This window comes from Copadichromis virginalis, linkage group LG4 (genome assembly GCF_057382275.1).
Source record: "Copadichromis virginalis isolate Kocher_CV1m ecotype Utaka linkage group LG4, C_Virginalis_male_GT1.1, whole genome shotgun sequence".
Taxonomy (NCBI): Eukaryota; Metazoa; Chordata; class Actinopteri; order Cichliformes; family Cichlidae; genus Copadichromis; species Copadichromis virginalis.
This window is the reverse complement of record NC_140621.1, coordinates 11,587,695-11,603,920: the sequence shown is the minus strand read 5'-3', so window position 1 is coordinate 11,603,920 and position 16,226 is coordinate 11,587,695. Positions and strand designations below refer to the sequence as shown.

General features: G+C 44.3%; 1 protein-coding gene across 2 annotated transcripts in view; it reads left to right on the top strand.

Annotated features, from left to right (window-relative positions):
• grin2ba (glutamate receptor, ionotropic, N-methyl D-aspartate 2B, genome duplicate a) overlaps nt 1-16,226 on the top strand; it is a 143,700-nt gene that overhangs the window by 31,970 nt on the left and 95,504 nt on the right. For both annotated transcript variants that reach the window (XM_085453546.1, XM_085453547.1), the window contains one exon: nt 8,747-9,385. In XM_085453546.1, the coding sequence (XP_085309672.1) occupies nt 8,747-9,385 (639 nt within the window). The remainder of the gene's footprint in view (nt 1-8,746; nt 9,386-16,226) is intronic.

The window sequence follows — 16,226 nt, the reverse complement described above, 5'->3', positions numbered from 1 at the left end:
CCAGTCACACATAACTTTGGGTGGCTGGAATTTATATCCTCAAACTATTATCAATTCATTAAGGACAGTTAATTCAAGCAGTCTTGTAACTGGAGGAAAAACTGCATGATTTGCTAAAGGGCTAACTTTGTATTGCATTCAGTGCAGTACCTATGATCACTTAACCGGAACAGCTATAGTTCCATTTTAACTCGTCATATTGGATCCATTCTTAAGCAATTTACTGCAATTTTTTAAACTCATAATGCATTTAATAATGCTTTATTAGGATCTTCCTATAGCTTATACTGTAGCCTGTTATTCAATAATATCTATCTATCTATCTATCTATCTATCTATCTATCTATCTATCTATCTATCTATCTATCTATCTATCTATCTATCTATCTGTACATATAGATATAGCTGAAGCACGATTGATATAGGATTTTAAAAACTGATGCAATACAGATATTTGGTAATTTAAAAAAAAAACATTTCTTTCAGACGCATGAAAAATAAACACATTTCTGTAACATTTGTTAAGTGTAGTTGTCCTTACTAAGTTAATATGACAATCAATCTTAAAAATAATATTGCTTTATTGTCACAACAAGTGGTGGATTGCTCGTTTAGGCTTTGCCTAACTCTGCTCTGATCAGCTGTATGTTTGTAGTGCTCTAAACACCTGTTGTCAGCAGGAAAGTTGCAGAGAGCCCCCTGGTGGACAAACTATGCAAGCGCAACACCGAAAAGCGGTTTGAAGGGTGTTTCTCTCTTCTCTTCTGTACTTAACAATGACTGATATGTTAAAACTCATCATATCACTCCTGCTCTAATTATAACAACTGTTCTAACTGAACACAAACACACTGCCAACATATCTGTATAAATAAATGAAGGAATAACAACAATTTATTATTAGTAGTTTGCACCAGAGGCTACCTGAACCTCATTACTCTGAAAATGGAGTATTAACCTTGAGCAGGACCTTCTCACCAGTTCTGCAGCAGCTGCAAAGAAAGTCAGACAGAGAGATTCACTTTTAATGTCAAACCACATCTTGTCCAGACAAAAATGGAGTAAAATAACACAGTGCGGCTCTCTAAGTGGGATTTCTGCCGAGGGGATGTCAGTTAGGTTGCCCAGTACTCTACCTGCCTACCTACCTTCACAGCAAAAGCATCGACAACAGCAGAAGCCGTACAGAACTAAACTTACATACACATACACTCCAATTATAAATACAGTATAAAATGCATGCAGAGGCGTAATCATAGACTACTTTCCTCAACAACACCTAATCTCAAACCTGTAAAAATAGAAATAAACTTATAAACTATTTTTAAATAAAGACTTGAAGGTAACAAGGATTTCAGCTTAAGGCCTGAGTAGTCTGCTCCGTTCCTCCCACCCACCACAGTGTCACCAGTTGTGTGTGTGTGATCAACCGCCCCCGTGTCTCGCTGCTGTGTGGTCAAAGAGGTTGTCCAGGTAACGTTTTCTTTCATCACCTGTCAGCAAGGTGCTGCCTGAGGGTTTAGCCTTGGATCACAAAGAACGCGCAATGTGATGCCAAACAACTCAACAGCCTTTGATTACAGCTGTTAAAAATAGTCTTTTCCCCTTGCAGAACATTTGCTTGCTGTAATGAAATCACAAGCTCGGACTGACAAACGAATTACACTCGTTAGTAGCCTCCAGTGTGCAAAAGCGGGCTATTTCTCAAACTCCCGGTGCTTATCCTCAGCGCTGCAGCTCCTGACGTACGAGCCTCTCCTCATGACATTCTTATTTCAATTAAAAGGAGAAATGAGGCCGTCGCAGCGCGCCTGACTTGGCAGTTAAGATAATGTACATGCGCCATAGACATTTGAATGCCATCGTCTGCATGTCTTTCCAAATATCAAAACTGGGCAATAATTGTGAAAAATGACCGAGCGCCTTTGTCCTCCAGTTTTCATGCAAATAACGCCATCGACAAACCTGACACTTACCACATAATGAGAAGAGCGTGATGAGAGAGTGCGAGCACAAGAGAGAGATAAGTGGGAGAACTGAGAGGAAGCATTGTTCAGAGACAAAACTATAAAGCGAGAGAACGAAAGGGTTACACCGAGTTAAAATGGAAGAAAGATAAGGAGGGAATTGGGGAGGAAGGGCACGATGGGTGCTTCAGTGTCCCCTTTTTCTGGAAATAGAGACCATTATGTCAGTAGATTGGTCCTGAATCCTAGTGAACATGTGACTGCAAAGCCTGGCCGGTCTGCTTTGCTGAGGGGGCTGGTGAGTGGCTGCATCAGAACATCATGTTCAGACACACACACACACACACACACACACACACACACACACACACACACACACACACACACACACACACACACACACACAGCACCTTCCACCTCCACAGTGGGCTGCACAGACAGTCTGCATGAATATTTATCAGAGCAGGTTTATAATGAGTTCACACATTAGACAAGCATTTCTATCACATGCTCACGTATTGTAGGTTTGGCAGCGATGCTGGCGTCCAGCTGATTTCTCCTCTCATCAGTATGCTGCGCGGTGACCCGCTATGTGGCCCGGTCACATCCACCGGGGCGGCAGGGGCTCGCCTCCTCAAAACGCTGCCAACAATCGGAAGATGTTCCTAATATTGTCAGGTGCCGGCGGATCAAGTTCAAATCAAAAGGTGTCTCTTCAGTAAAGCTTAGCGGCGAGGAGACATTCTTCCTGCTGGCTTTCATTTGGACAAAAGACATAAATGTCAGTTCTAAAAACGCATTAGGGAGAGAGCAGGCCACTGCGAGTGCTGTTCGCAACCTTTCAAACTAAATTCATCAGCTATACACACAATTATACTACCCGCAAGCACACAAACCGTTTCTTGGCAGCAGTGTTTCTCGTCCTGTGTGGATTTATTGCTGCAAAAGGAGAATATCTTGTGATTGGAACAGATTGCTGTTCAGTCAGATATATTAAATAGAAACTGTCTTTTCTGATTGACATGAAAGACAATTTTCCTGATTGCATATTTTGTGTGTGTTTGGGGTTTTTTTTTCATAGTGGACAGCTTCATGACCTTCCCTGTAACATTTACCCTGTGGACTCTTTGTTAGTTAGAAGCATGTGATTTATAGGTAGCAAAGCCCCCAAAATAACAGCAAAAAGATGAACAGGGAAGCCAATTACGGCACTACAATATCTGCGTCCCTTCCTCTTTCAAATTCCTGCAGCAGTACGAGCCGTATGTCTTTGGCGCAGCGTTTTGAGTTATGGGCTTTATTTTCTGCTTGATTTTTATTTCCTGGGTGATTTGATCTAGTTTTACATTCTCAGGTTTTCTTAGTTTTGCAGTCTTGTTGTTCCTGTATTCAGTTTATCCTTCCTCCCCTGTGCTCCCCGTGTCTTCTTGTTAAGTCACTGTCTCTTTTTTAGGTGTTTTCATACTTTATGTTGATAGTCATTTTGTCCCTTGTGCCTTGTTTTTAGTTTTACTCCCCCCCCCCCCCGACTCATTTTGTGATTCAGTTTAGCTGTCTTGTTTTCCCCAGCTATGTCCAGCTCCCCTCGTTGCCCTTTTTTGTATATATAGTGGTCTTCTCCTTAGTCTTTCTCAGTGTCTGTTTTCATGTCCTGTGTGGTTTCTTGATCAGTGTTCCTGTGCTTATACTTTGTGGTTCCTTTTTGAACTTTATGTTACAGACTGTGCTTCTCCTCTGGGGCTTTGTGTTTTTGCCTTGTGTACTTTCTGTTATGTCCTGCCTGCTTTCTGTGTCTGCGTTTTGGGTCCTCATCATCACACTCTGTGCAGTCTGCATAACCTGCAGACTGCACAGAGTGTTGGCCTACTCTTCCTGGTTTATTGGCCATTTGGGCACACTTAGTAACAGCAGGCTTTTTTGGTTGGGATGCATAACTACTGGAAACAGTGTCCTCCTGCCTAATTGAGTGAGGCCCCAGTCACACATTCCTAGAGACCGGTCAGTGGCGCCCTGGCAACACCAAATCACTTGGGGAAAAATGTGTATTCCCTAACTGGTTGATTTTATTTGATTGTTTTTTTATTTTTTATTTTTAACAGGGACAGTGCACATTAACCCATCATCATCCAAGGATCAAACAGGCTGCCTGGACCTATATTATAATTTCAGGAGCCTTTTGAATTTTCTCTCTATCCCAAAATGTTTGAGGAATGATGGTAATGTGAAGCACACATGGTGAAATCTATTTTTCTGTTTGTGTTCAGGCTAATTCTTTCAGACAGTGGGAGTGTCTTATGCTGCTGTGATACATCCCTGTAAAGCTTGTCTTCCCTTCTTTCCGAAACCATTTGGATTTTGTCTCTAGCACAAACTGTAACAGAGTTACAGTCATCTAAAGAGTGCTTGTAAAATGGGCCTCCTGACATACCAGTGGTAAAAAAGAGTTAATAAATATTGCTGTGCATGTGCCTGAGTTAGCAACAGGCTAACATTCATCCATAGTTCCAAACCAGATCTGAAAAACAGCAGCCTCTTTGTGAGGGCAGCCAGCAAACTCCAGGAACCGATCAGTGATTGAACATTTACCGTAAGAACTGTTATAACTGTTCTCTAGGCCCCTAATGTCTTGTGGCATTACAGCAATGGAGATTGAGGCAATAGTGACTATAAGAAATGTCCTGTCCTTGATCCTGTGCATTTTACCGTAAACATAGATTCATACTCTATAAGAATATGTTGTGCAAATTACACCAGCATTGCAACTCCAGTCATTAGGATAGTGGATGGTTTGCTTTTATATAGTCCCTAAGAGGCAAATTTGCTGGACCTTATTTTAAGCTTTGGCTATTTTAAAATTTCCATAACAGTTTAATTTAGTATCATAAAAGAGGCTGATATATTTCCTGTTAATTAACCCATTAATCGGTTAATGGGCTCCAGCATACTCAGAAGATATTTGGCTCCTCAGCATCTTGACCTGCACACACACAAAATAAAGTATATGTGTGTTTATGCTGCTGTATGATGAACGGCATAAGTGCCCACCATAAATGTATATATAAGATGATGAACATGGTGTAAAGCCCAAACAGGAGCTCCTTAAGTCTGCATTCTTTGTAATGATCAGCCGGTAATGATTGCAAAAAGACCAATTACATAAAAGTCTGTGAGAAAATGATCCTTTAGCTTCCTTGATCTACAACCTCATCTCACTATTTGAAATGGGTTTATGGTCTCTAATGCTAGTTTCACATCTTATTGAATAAAACATGATGTCCATTTTGTAAATTAAGTTCTCATTAGAGCCAAAGAAGGAGGGCACACTTAAACACTTAAAGTTACTCCTGTATAAACGTGTGGTGTCCCTGAAGTTTTGGTCCAACACTCACATATAGGAGATAGGACAGATAGGTATTCATTTGCAAAGAAAGATGAGTGTTTATAGGTGGTTCCCCTCTAAAACTGTTCTTCCCTTTGTGTGTGTGTGTGTGGTTGGGGTCGGAGTGGGGTGGAACCTATATGGCCTTGAGCTGGTGGAGGCTATCCACGATCCATCCGTGTGTAACTGATATGGCAGCGATGTGCACTCGTGTGGCTAATGGAGCAAATGATGGGTGAGATGTGAGGGCCGGGCGACGGCGAATTGGGGTTATTTGGTGGCGGAGCCTCGTCCGTGTAATCTACAGTTTCATTTTGTGTTTCTTTGTGAGCTTGGGCTCGCTGTGGCACTTTTTAATGGCCTCATCTTTCTGAGTGATCGTTGGAGTTACACGGCGCGTTGGCTAATATAATCTGTACCCCAGGGGTGTGTGTGTGTGTGTGTGTGTGTGTGTGTGTGGCTGCAGGGTAATATATATGTGATGCGGAGAGAAAGGGAGAGGAACATTATAAAAAAAAGTAATTGTATGCGTGTGTGTGTGTGTGTGTTTGTTCACATGCCGGCTGTATCAAAGGTCTCCATGTTAATGGTAATAAGTTGGTGTGTGAACTACACCCACTTTAAGGACGCGCAGCAGTGCTCTGGACTTCTGCTGCACTTATATGATCAATGCTTATTACAAAATGTGTGAGTGTGCGTATCTCTGTGTCCATCAACTGTGTCTGTGCGCATGAAGGCTTATTTTAATTGTTGCCATGGAAACAGTGCTGCCAGAGAAGTCCAGATTCAAAGAGGGCATCTCTCTCTCTCTCTTGCTCCCTCTCTGCTTGTCTTTTTCCTCTTGTTTCTCCTCTTCTCCTCCATCCCGCTCTCTAATCTCTCCCCCTCTCTCCTGCTCCTCTTTTTTTCTCCTTTTTAAAAAAAATCTTTTATGCCTCTCACTGAGGTCCTCCTCAGTTTGCCTCTCTTTTCGTTTCCTTTGCCCGCCCTCCTCCTCTCCTTTTTTCTTTCCTCATGCCTCTTATCAGCCCTCCCTCGATCCATCCCTCCCGCTTCTCGGGTCCTTCCTGGAGAGTGGTGTGCAGTTGACTATTAACACAGGGACCTGTAATTAGCGCTGACGAACCTCCAGCAATTAGTCTCGGCTAAAGAAGTTGTTCTGTCATCTCTGCGCCCGTCCCTTTATCCCTCTTTCAATCTCGTCCTTCCTCTCTGTCATTTCCTGTCTTACTAGCTGTCAGCGTCGCTTTGTTTTAGCGTTTTTTGTTCTTCTTTGTACCTTCCATCTGCCTCGTTAGCGGCAGTCATGTACAAGAGACGCGCACAATACACCGCTCAGAAGCAAGTTTATGAGAAGCTACACCCCCATCGCCCTGGGTATGTCTGCCCACGAAACCAAAGTGAACATCTATTCCCTCCGACTGTTACACCTACACCAGCTATATGCTGATAAGCTCAAGAGGACGCATGCCCTCCCACTCACTCAGATGTAAACACGTAGAGAACACAGACATCTTCTTTTTCATGTCCGGGGTCATCTCTCCAGCTGTCTTTTTCACCTCTCCTCGAATCATTTCTGGATCTCGCTGATCTCTCTCTTTTCCTTTCCTTCGGTCGCTCACCTGGCCCCTCTGCATCTTCGTTAATGAAAAGCTCTATAAATAATGCGCAGGGAAGAGGGAATCAGACAGCAGGCAAGAGAGAGAGAGATACGGTCAAGTAGAACGTGGGAGGGAGGTGAAAGGATGGAGGGACGGACAGCAGACGAGTGAAAGTGCTTAAACTAGGCCAATAGGGGTTGAGTGAGGTGGGCGGGTATCATATCAAAGCCTCGCGAGCTGCTCCGAGCACCTTTGCCGTCAATCCCTTAATCAATTCCGGCGTTAGTCGGTTTGTCCTCATCTCAGGTCGGCGTGTCAGTCATCTCGCTCCAGACAGTTAGTCAGTCAGCTGAAGTTGGCGAGGAGCCGTCTCTCCCTCCATCTGCCCTTTATGGTTTTTGAGTTCGCTCGCTCTGTTCGTCCCTCCTTCCTCTGCTGCACTCTCAGCCGTCTCATCTGGAGGGAGAGTTTATATCATCCTTATACTATAGTGCTGCTTCAGGAGTCCACATGAATAATTGATGCTTGTAAGATTATACTTGAAAACTCTGAACTGCGCTCCATTATGTCGCGTGTGTCTCTGTTAGTGTTGATACTGGAATATTAATCAATATCATCTATTTTTTTTAGCTAGATATTCATTAAAAGACAAATATAACAAAGCTATATCATGACGACAGCAACCAGCGCTGTGGGTGTGTGAGAGGAGGCGCAGCTAAAGCAATGCTTTATGTTTAAGATGAAATATAAAATGACCAACAGTTTGGATCTTCGCTGATATTACGCAGCGTTGTGAAACAAAATTATTACATCCAAGAATATATTTACTGATTTTATTAGTAAAACAATACATGAAAAACACCTCGAATCAAAAACTGTATTTGGCTTATTCGCCTTTTTTCATTTGCACTCCTTTCGCTCCAACTCAGGTTTTTGCTTTGCTCCCATTTACTGCTGCAGCGGTTCCTCTTTTCTCTGCAATCAGCGTTTGTTTACTTCCGCATACACAAAATAGATCCGACTACTCACAGGTGAAGTGAAGGAAGCAATGATTTAGTTCCTTGTCTTGAGCCATCCCTTATTTCTTTGCATGTTGGTTCCAAGTAGCCAGGCTTTGTTATAATTTCTAAAGTGGTCATGCACAGTAGTTCTCCAGACTTTCTGAAAGTGTTTCTTTCAGTCCTTGTACTTAACCATTTTCAGAAGCATTTTGAAAACTGACCTATGAGTCATGAGAACAATCATGAGAAAGCATCTTATTGACAGCAGCTTCGTTTTCAGCATGGCAATGACCACAAACACGCTGCCAATGTACTAAAATCATACCCGGATAGAAAAGCACACAGGGGAACACTATCAGTGTTACTGAAGCAGTGTTAGCGTCCCTACTAGTCGGTGAAGTGATGATGGGTGGAGTAAACACTGCATGAACTGAAGGCAGAAATGTAGCTTTTCGAATCGCTGTCAGTCCAATTTCTGATCCAAATATCAGATCTGTGTATCCATACCAGAAATTTGACCTCATCTCTTATCTCTATTTTCCTTTTAAAGTTTGCTTTGTCTTGATATTTCTCTTCCTTCTTTGTCCCATTTCTTTGAACTGACATTAAATTATGCTTTGATTCATATGATGCATCCAGCCCTGATTGGCAGTTCATTTGTTAACCTCTGTTTCTCTTCATCTCCCGCTTCTTTTTTTCTCTTTCCTTCTTCTCTGTCATCTTGTTTTGTCAAATCTCTGCCTACCTCCTTTTCTTCTCTTTCCTATCTCCATCTTCTTCTCCTCCTTGTCTCGGCAGGTATTGCTCTCCCACTCCTACACCATGCCTGTCTGCGGATGCCGCGGCTGCTCCCCACCTTGCGGCCATGCCAGGGCTTGCTCTGGCACCCCCTCGGTTGCTCAGGAGCAAGAACGGGTCCGAACCCTACATCCACCCCCGCCGCCGTTCCACCACCACCGCACCGGTTCATCTCTCTGCCTGTCCCTCCTTCTCCTGCTCCTCTGCCTTCTCCACCTGCCCCCGGCCTGCCACTCACGGAGAGACAAGCCCGGCGGAGGAGGCGGTGGCAGCCACTATATTCCCATCCCTCAGCCTCCTCCCCACCACATGGCCCTGCCCAACATCTTGCACGTCTTCAGCATCGCTGTCGTTCTGGTGGGCAACTCCAGTGAAGTGGCGCTGGCCGGGGCCCGAGAGAAGGAAGACTTCATTCACATGGCGCCGAATGTTGAAGTTCTGACCATGAATGAGACTGACCCTAAGAGCATTATCAAGAGCATCTGCGACCTCATGACGGAGCACTGGCTACAGGGCGTGGTGTTTGGGGATGACACTGACCAGGAGGCCATCGCCCAGATCCTGGACTTCATTTCAGCCCAGACGCATATCCCCATTCTCGGAGTACGCGGAGGCTCCTCCATGATCATGGCTGCCAAGGTAGGTCACTTCCACACAAGAGGACAGCTTTTGTAAAAAGGAATTAGCACCATTTATGTGTAGGCTGTGTCTTAATATTAAAATACAAAATATCCAATTATGCCAAACCACATGTACACCTCCAATTCTTGTCTTGTTATTGGGTGACTGGCACAGACAACTTATCAAACTGGCACGCTGGAGGAGAAGGTAACGCTGTTTTTGCTTCTCACAAGGCCAGTCCTCACTCTAACCTTAAATCTCAGCTGCGTTTCATTTCCGATTGGCTGCTGTCAATCACGCTGTTCCCACTGCTTTCCCCCCGTGAAATCTTGTCACGGATTGATTACGTTTTCCAATCAACAAAATATGGATTTAAAGTCTCCAGACGTAGCCTAGGTGATGGAAAGCAACCCTGGCCTTAAACGTCTGCTATCAAATAGGTGAGTTTGTATTTGGCAGTAAGAGTAAAAAAACTGTGGTTCTGCACTATTCATGTGTGCAAGTATGACTTAAAAATGACACAAAGCACTTTCGTGTAATTTTATGTTATAATGAAGCCTCAATAAAACAGAGAAAGCATAGCTTGACTGTAACAGAGGGCTTCTTGACTCTTCCTCCACCACCTTCCTGTTCCTGTTTGCAGACATGCAGACAGACAGACAGACAGACAGACAGACAGACAGCAATGCTAAGCTGGGGTGTCTCACTTGAAAGACAAAGTGCCAACAGAGCTGATGCCAGTGACAGGATCAGCTGGAGATTGCACCAGAATAGAGAGCTAGATCTCTGCCTATTTACTATGCCCTGCCTAATGGGATAAAACAATCTGCTGCTGCTTTATCTGTGTCCGCCTGGGATCTGGATTTGGACTCCGCTTCTCAAAATCAGCTCATTCATTTGGTGCTGGCTGGGAAAAACACACACACACAGTTAAGGAAAAAAGTATAGATCTATGACGGAGAGTGAAACCTGGTGTCTCAGTCTTATCTCTGCCATCCACGTCTTCATGTAGTCATCCTCTAGTTTGTCCGCGTACCCTCTTGGTGGCAACAGGTCGTTGCGCCAGCAGAGATGTGAGCTGCAGTGACACGCCGAGGCCAGCGGCCACCACTGAAACTCTTCTCTCTGTTCCTTCTCATTAGAGCTCTAAGGAGCGAAGTGGCAGAGAACCGTCTGCTCCCATTTAAAACTGCTCCACTCCAATTGCAGACACTGCTGCTTGGCGGACACATCTATGCTCACAGTTCAGTCCTCGTACAGACACGCACCCCCACACCCAGACCTGCTAATCAAATTTTTTTTTAAAGAAAACAAAACTGTATAAATCATTTCAAGAACTCCAATCGTCATCCAACTGTGTTAAATATTAAAATTTCTATTTGTGCTTCACCGAATGCAAAAACACAGGCTGAAGAAAATCCACGAGAAAGAAGGAATGGGCCCGTGTGAACATGTTTGTGTGTGTGTGCAGCAGCGGTGTTGTTAATTAAGTGCACGTGGCCCTAAGTGCACCACGCGGTGGAAAAAGAGCAGCGTTTTGTGGAGAAGGATTAAATGGATTTCCCCCAACTGCAAGCCAGAGACTGCCTCCCCTGAGAGCTTCCTCCTGGCTGCGCTGAGGTCTGGGGGAGTCAGGAGGGACGAGGTCGCACCAAGGCTCAGTGTCCCCGAACGGATTTGTGTCTGCCTAATGGGCTGAGACAACGGAGTGCCGAAAGTATAGCAGGGAAGGATCAGAAGGCAGGAGAGGGAGGGAACGCAAAATACATGAGTGAAAATAGAGAAATTGAGATAGCGGGGGGAGGAAATGAGACTGAGGGGACTAAATTCTACTTTGAGGGAAAGTGGGTAGGAAGGGAGAGGCGGGACGTGGATCAGGTGGGGTTCAGATGGGGGCTGCCTGTAGACGAGACGGGCAGATGTGGCCAGAGGGCACAAAAGTAGTCAGTTTAAGACCATTCAGACTTGAGGGGAAGGGGGGGATACTGTGTCTAAAAGTGAGTGGTAGGTGCTGAGAGAGATAAAGAGAGAGGGGGAAAGTTTCCTCTCTCGCGGACAGCTGCGATGGAGAAAAAGCGATAAAGTATGGAAGATAAAATGAAAGGCAGAGTTATAGAGCTTAAGAAAAATTGGCTTTTGGTATTTGTGTGTTTTTTTCTGAGAGAGCATCTCCAGGAAATGGACTGACAAAGATTGGGAAATAGGGATGGAGTACGGGGCGTTTATCTTAGGGCTCCTAATCATCACATGCTCGCGCGCACACACACACACACACACACACACACACACACACACACACACACACACACACACACACACACACACACAAATGAGTGCATCCGCCAAGACTGAAGGCCAAATGCTGCTATTACAGTTGACAGCATAACCCCTCCTTTTTCATTACACATCCGAGGAAAGATGATAACAGGAAACGACGGAGAAGGTGGGGAATGTTGTGTTTGGGGTTTTAGTGTGTGCTGGAGAGGAGAGTTTTCAGGACTGGTACAAGATAATTCCATAAAACGGGCACTCTGCAGGAGAGTAAGTGTGAAGAGTCAAACTGGATCTTTATCAGAAAAATGCTCTTTTTCATGCATGCATGAGTGTTACTTACAAAGCAGTATCATTACCAAGGAACATGCTTTGGGGCTGAAACTGCAGTTCCCTAAATTAAAGGCTGACTCCAGAAGTGAGCGGATCCTCGTGGAATCACATGTTCAGTAGACAGTAGACAGCGGAAAACACGGACGTAGCTTTGGGGTCGGAAAAACGCCAATGCTAAAAACCTGCATTCTGTCTGAAAACCACCAGATGGCGATACCTGTGGGTGCGCAAAGACGTCCTATAAAAGTCTATGCGATAATGGCTTTCTGTTCTGACCTCCACAATATTTTCCTGCAGAGTTCATGAGCGCACTCGTTTGGAATCATTGCAGAAATTTTTTTTAGAAATCTCGGTGATACTATGTTTCAAAATGGAGGATTATCTGTGGTGTGAAACTGCACACAGTTGTTTCAGTCAGACTCGCCATCATATCTGGCTATTTGCAGCTGAGACACCAATGGTGAGTAGCTCATCTCATTTGCCAAGATGCAAATGAAAAGCTGAGTTTACCAAAATACACGTGCACACGTGGACAACACCAAATATCTGTTTTAATGTGCAGTTAACTTTAGTAATAGCTTATCCTAAACTCCAGCTCAACTCAAGGTTTCACAAAGCAGTAGGTGACATCACAGCAGTTACATCCATCTTTGATATAGCCTACAGTCAGAGATCATTACCCAAAACACTAAGACTCGTTTGACATCCGTAACAAGCAAAAAGCTCCAAGTGAAGGAATTACCCAGGAATAAGTGGGACTCTAGCTTCCACATTTGTTGTGTATGAGCATGAAAGTGGAAGAGTTAAATAGATGAAAGGCATGGGCGGAGGAATCCAGGTGGGTCCATATTAGCACCAAATGAGGAAGAAGGCGGATGAAGAGGGGAAAGGTGAGAGATGGATCAAGGCAAAGGGTACTCACATCTCCCAGAAAGTTTCATCACTCAACCAAGTGACTCCTTCAGTCCCAGCTCATATAAACGGTACACAGTTCCATTAGGACATTAAAACTAAAAGTAAAACCTTTGCCTAACAATAAGTCACAAGCTTAGGTTCTTGATTCTCAATATACAAGGAGGCCTGCGGGAAATGAGTCTTCTACTCAAAAATTAAGGCATTTTATCCATGTCTCATTTACAGAAGCGTTTTCTTCCATGTCTAAGCGTTTTCTAAAATTGACACTCAAGGTTCAGCATGCAGACTGGAGCAGCCAGGGATCGAACCACCAACAAACCAACCACCAACCGTAACCACATTGTAGATCCCCTCCTTGGTTCAACGATGGTCATTCCCTTTTCACGTAAATGGACTCTTTGACTCCTCATTCAAACCAAGAACCAAGCCTTCTTTTTACACTTACAGGCCCATTAGGTGTAAATACAGAGCAGCGTCTTATCCTGATGAGGTTGCTCTTCTATTTTGTGCCATCCACTTTGTCAGAGGTTCCTTGGTTTCCCTGATATATAATTCCCAGGAACCACAAACACTTTATTGCCCAGTTTATGCTGTTGGACCTGATCCTTCGGGTGAACCCGTTTTTGTAGCATTTTGGGGTTTGAACAAATGCATCTCAGCTGTTCCGATACTCCTGACACATAAAGGATCACCAATGGTTTTTGCTTGGGCAGCGTTCGTTCTTCTTCTCTTCTGAATCACCCAGAGCTTTCTTTTGGCCTCTTCGCAGCTTTGTTAAACGCTCAGCTGGGATAAGCACATTTACTCAGGGCCTCTTTGATATGTTGTTCTCCTCCTTCCCTGGCTGTTGTGTCTGGCAGGAACGGTGTTCGCTCTGTGTTGTAGCCTCCTGATGACGCCCAGTTTATCCTCCAGTGGATGATGATACGAGTCAAACCTTAAATACTGCTCTGTATGTGTTGGTCCCTCCCTGGTTAACTTTATGTGTTTGTCTAGGAAGTTAACATGAACAATGAATTGTGGTACATCCCGACTGTGTCCACAACAGAATCAACTTTCTGGGATTTCCTTACCTTTACTATTAAGCCTCCATTAAGACTCTCACATCTATATCAGTGACTAAGATCAATGAGGGAGGGAGGGAAAGAGGGAGGGCATGACGATAAATAAGAGGATGAGTGCTTTGTGTGGATGGCCACATGACTGAGAAAACAGAGGGAGAGAGGGGAGTCGGGGAGCGACACAGACCTATTTGCAGCAGTGGTGTTGCCATCTATCCAAACAAAAAGAGAATCTGCCTATGCCTGGATGGAGGAGGATGGAAGAGGAAGAAGAAGAAGACGGATCGAGCACAGCTGTCCGCACATCTGTGAAAGACTGGATAAGATAACCAAAGAGAAAACACAGGCACTCATCTAACTGTTTAAGTGCGTGCGGGTCTATAGGCATCTGTGTGTTTGTGTTTATGTAGCCAACATGACTGTAGCTGCCAGTCCTTTTGTCACTAGTGATTTCCAGCACCACCCTGTTTGTTGTAGCACTACAGTGTCTGTTGGACTGCAGTAATCAGCATGATCTAAAGCTCTGGCTAATGCTCATATTATCAAGACATGCGGCGCTATTTTCCTCAGCTTGTCTAGAAGGTACGGCTTTGTAGTGGCACAAATAGCTGTAGTTGTTGCCGATCACCCCCAGGGCCACTACGCGACAAGAATAGTGAACCAATCTGAGGGAGGAGGCAGTCGTTGTAGATTAGGAGGGAGATAGCATCTGCTTGTGCATAGGATTTAGCTATAAGATCGTCAGCAATTAACGAGAAAAAGGGGAACGCAGCCAACCCTGATTACTGGAAACTGTAATATAATATGAATAACATTTGCACACATGCAGGAGGATGCAAAATGATGGCACACATGCTTTTTTCCCTCCATAAATGTACAGTAACATGTGTCACAAGGGGGATTAATGGATGCATATTAAACAGATATTCTAAGAAAGTCTAAACTGTTTCCACGACACCATCGCATCCACACACAAAGCATCCACGGGGGGATGCTCGGGCGCTCGGGCACACAAACAAATCTGTTCCCTCGCATCCATTGTGCGACTGGCAGCTTTCTTCAGAAGCCAAACAGCAGGATGCGATCAATTAACTTTTGCCCAAATAATTCAGCTGTTTTCACCGCTCCAAACGTGGTCATTTGCACTGCGGGTGTCCCGAGCCTTTTGTGAGGGGAGAGAGAGAGAGCAATTTTGTGTACGAGCGCGAGTCGTCCCCGTCTGCGTGCCTTTGTGTTCAGAGGAGACCGGGCTGATGTTGAACCGGAGCCAGACGTAATTGCCGTGGAGTGCGCAAGTAAGCCAGTTGAACCATTTAATCACAGCGCCAAGAGGGAGTTCAGTGGTGCAATTAACGCCCGTACCTCTGAAGAAGCATGTTCCGGTCATTCTCTGTGTTTACGTTTTACCCTATAGTTAGGAGGAGCTGTTCTTTCAAATTTTGGGCCCCAAAAGAAACAGACTTGTTTAGGCGTCGTTTCTGTACGCTCACCGTGCCCCCTTGGGGTTTTTATCCGGGGCGGTTGAACATAAACGTTTCTGCATTTATATTCCCAATTAATGTCCTACAATAGCACCTATTGTTGTAGCAATCACCGAGGTCCTGTACTCTATTAATGTAATGTGCCGTTCGGCTTGGCAGGACCGCGTCCTCGCTAAAACATAGATGCAATTAGGAGCAATTTGTAAACGATAAGAGAATTAAAAAGCGAGTGTTCCTCTGCCTGACGTCGCTCTCTCTCTCTCCGAGTTTCTCTTTGTCTGTTTTTATTTCTTGCCTCCCCCCCATTCTGTTTCTGTCTGTTCCAGTCTCTCATCTGTGTCCCTCGCCTCTAATTGTTCAATTCATTTGTGGATTTTATTATTTTTTTGTGTCCAGCAAAGCATATTGAACCCCATCTAACAGCTTTCTGATCTATCCTTTCATCCCAGCTATGTTCTCTTTACTTTCTTTTCCTTATTTTTTTTGGTTTCATCCCCAGGTGCATCTCGGTCAGCTCATTTACTGTCTGTGTGCCTGTAGCAGTGTCCCAAACGGCTGCTTTCAAATGCAAAAAGATTACTGGGAGAGTTCCTTTTCTGGAACTTTGCACGTGTTTTGAGATTGTATATATACTTTTTACTGTTACACAAAAAAATGCTAATATAAACGCTCAGCTGAATCCCGAAATTTACATCGTGGTCCACATACAGCCTACTTTGATCTTAAATGGGCCAGACCATTGTAGCTCACCCTTTCTGCCAGTGTAAAGAAGTTTAATTACACTTTTAATCCCTGAGA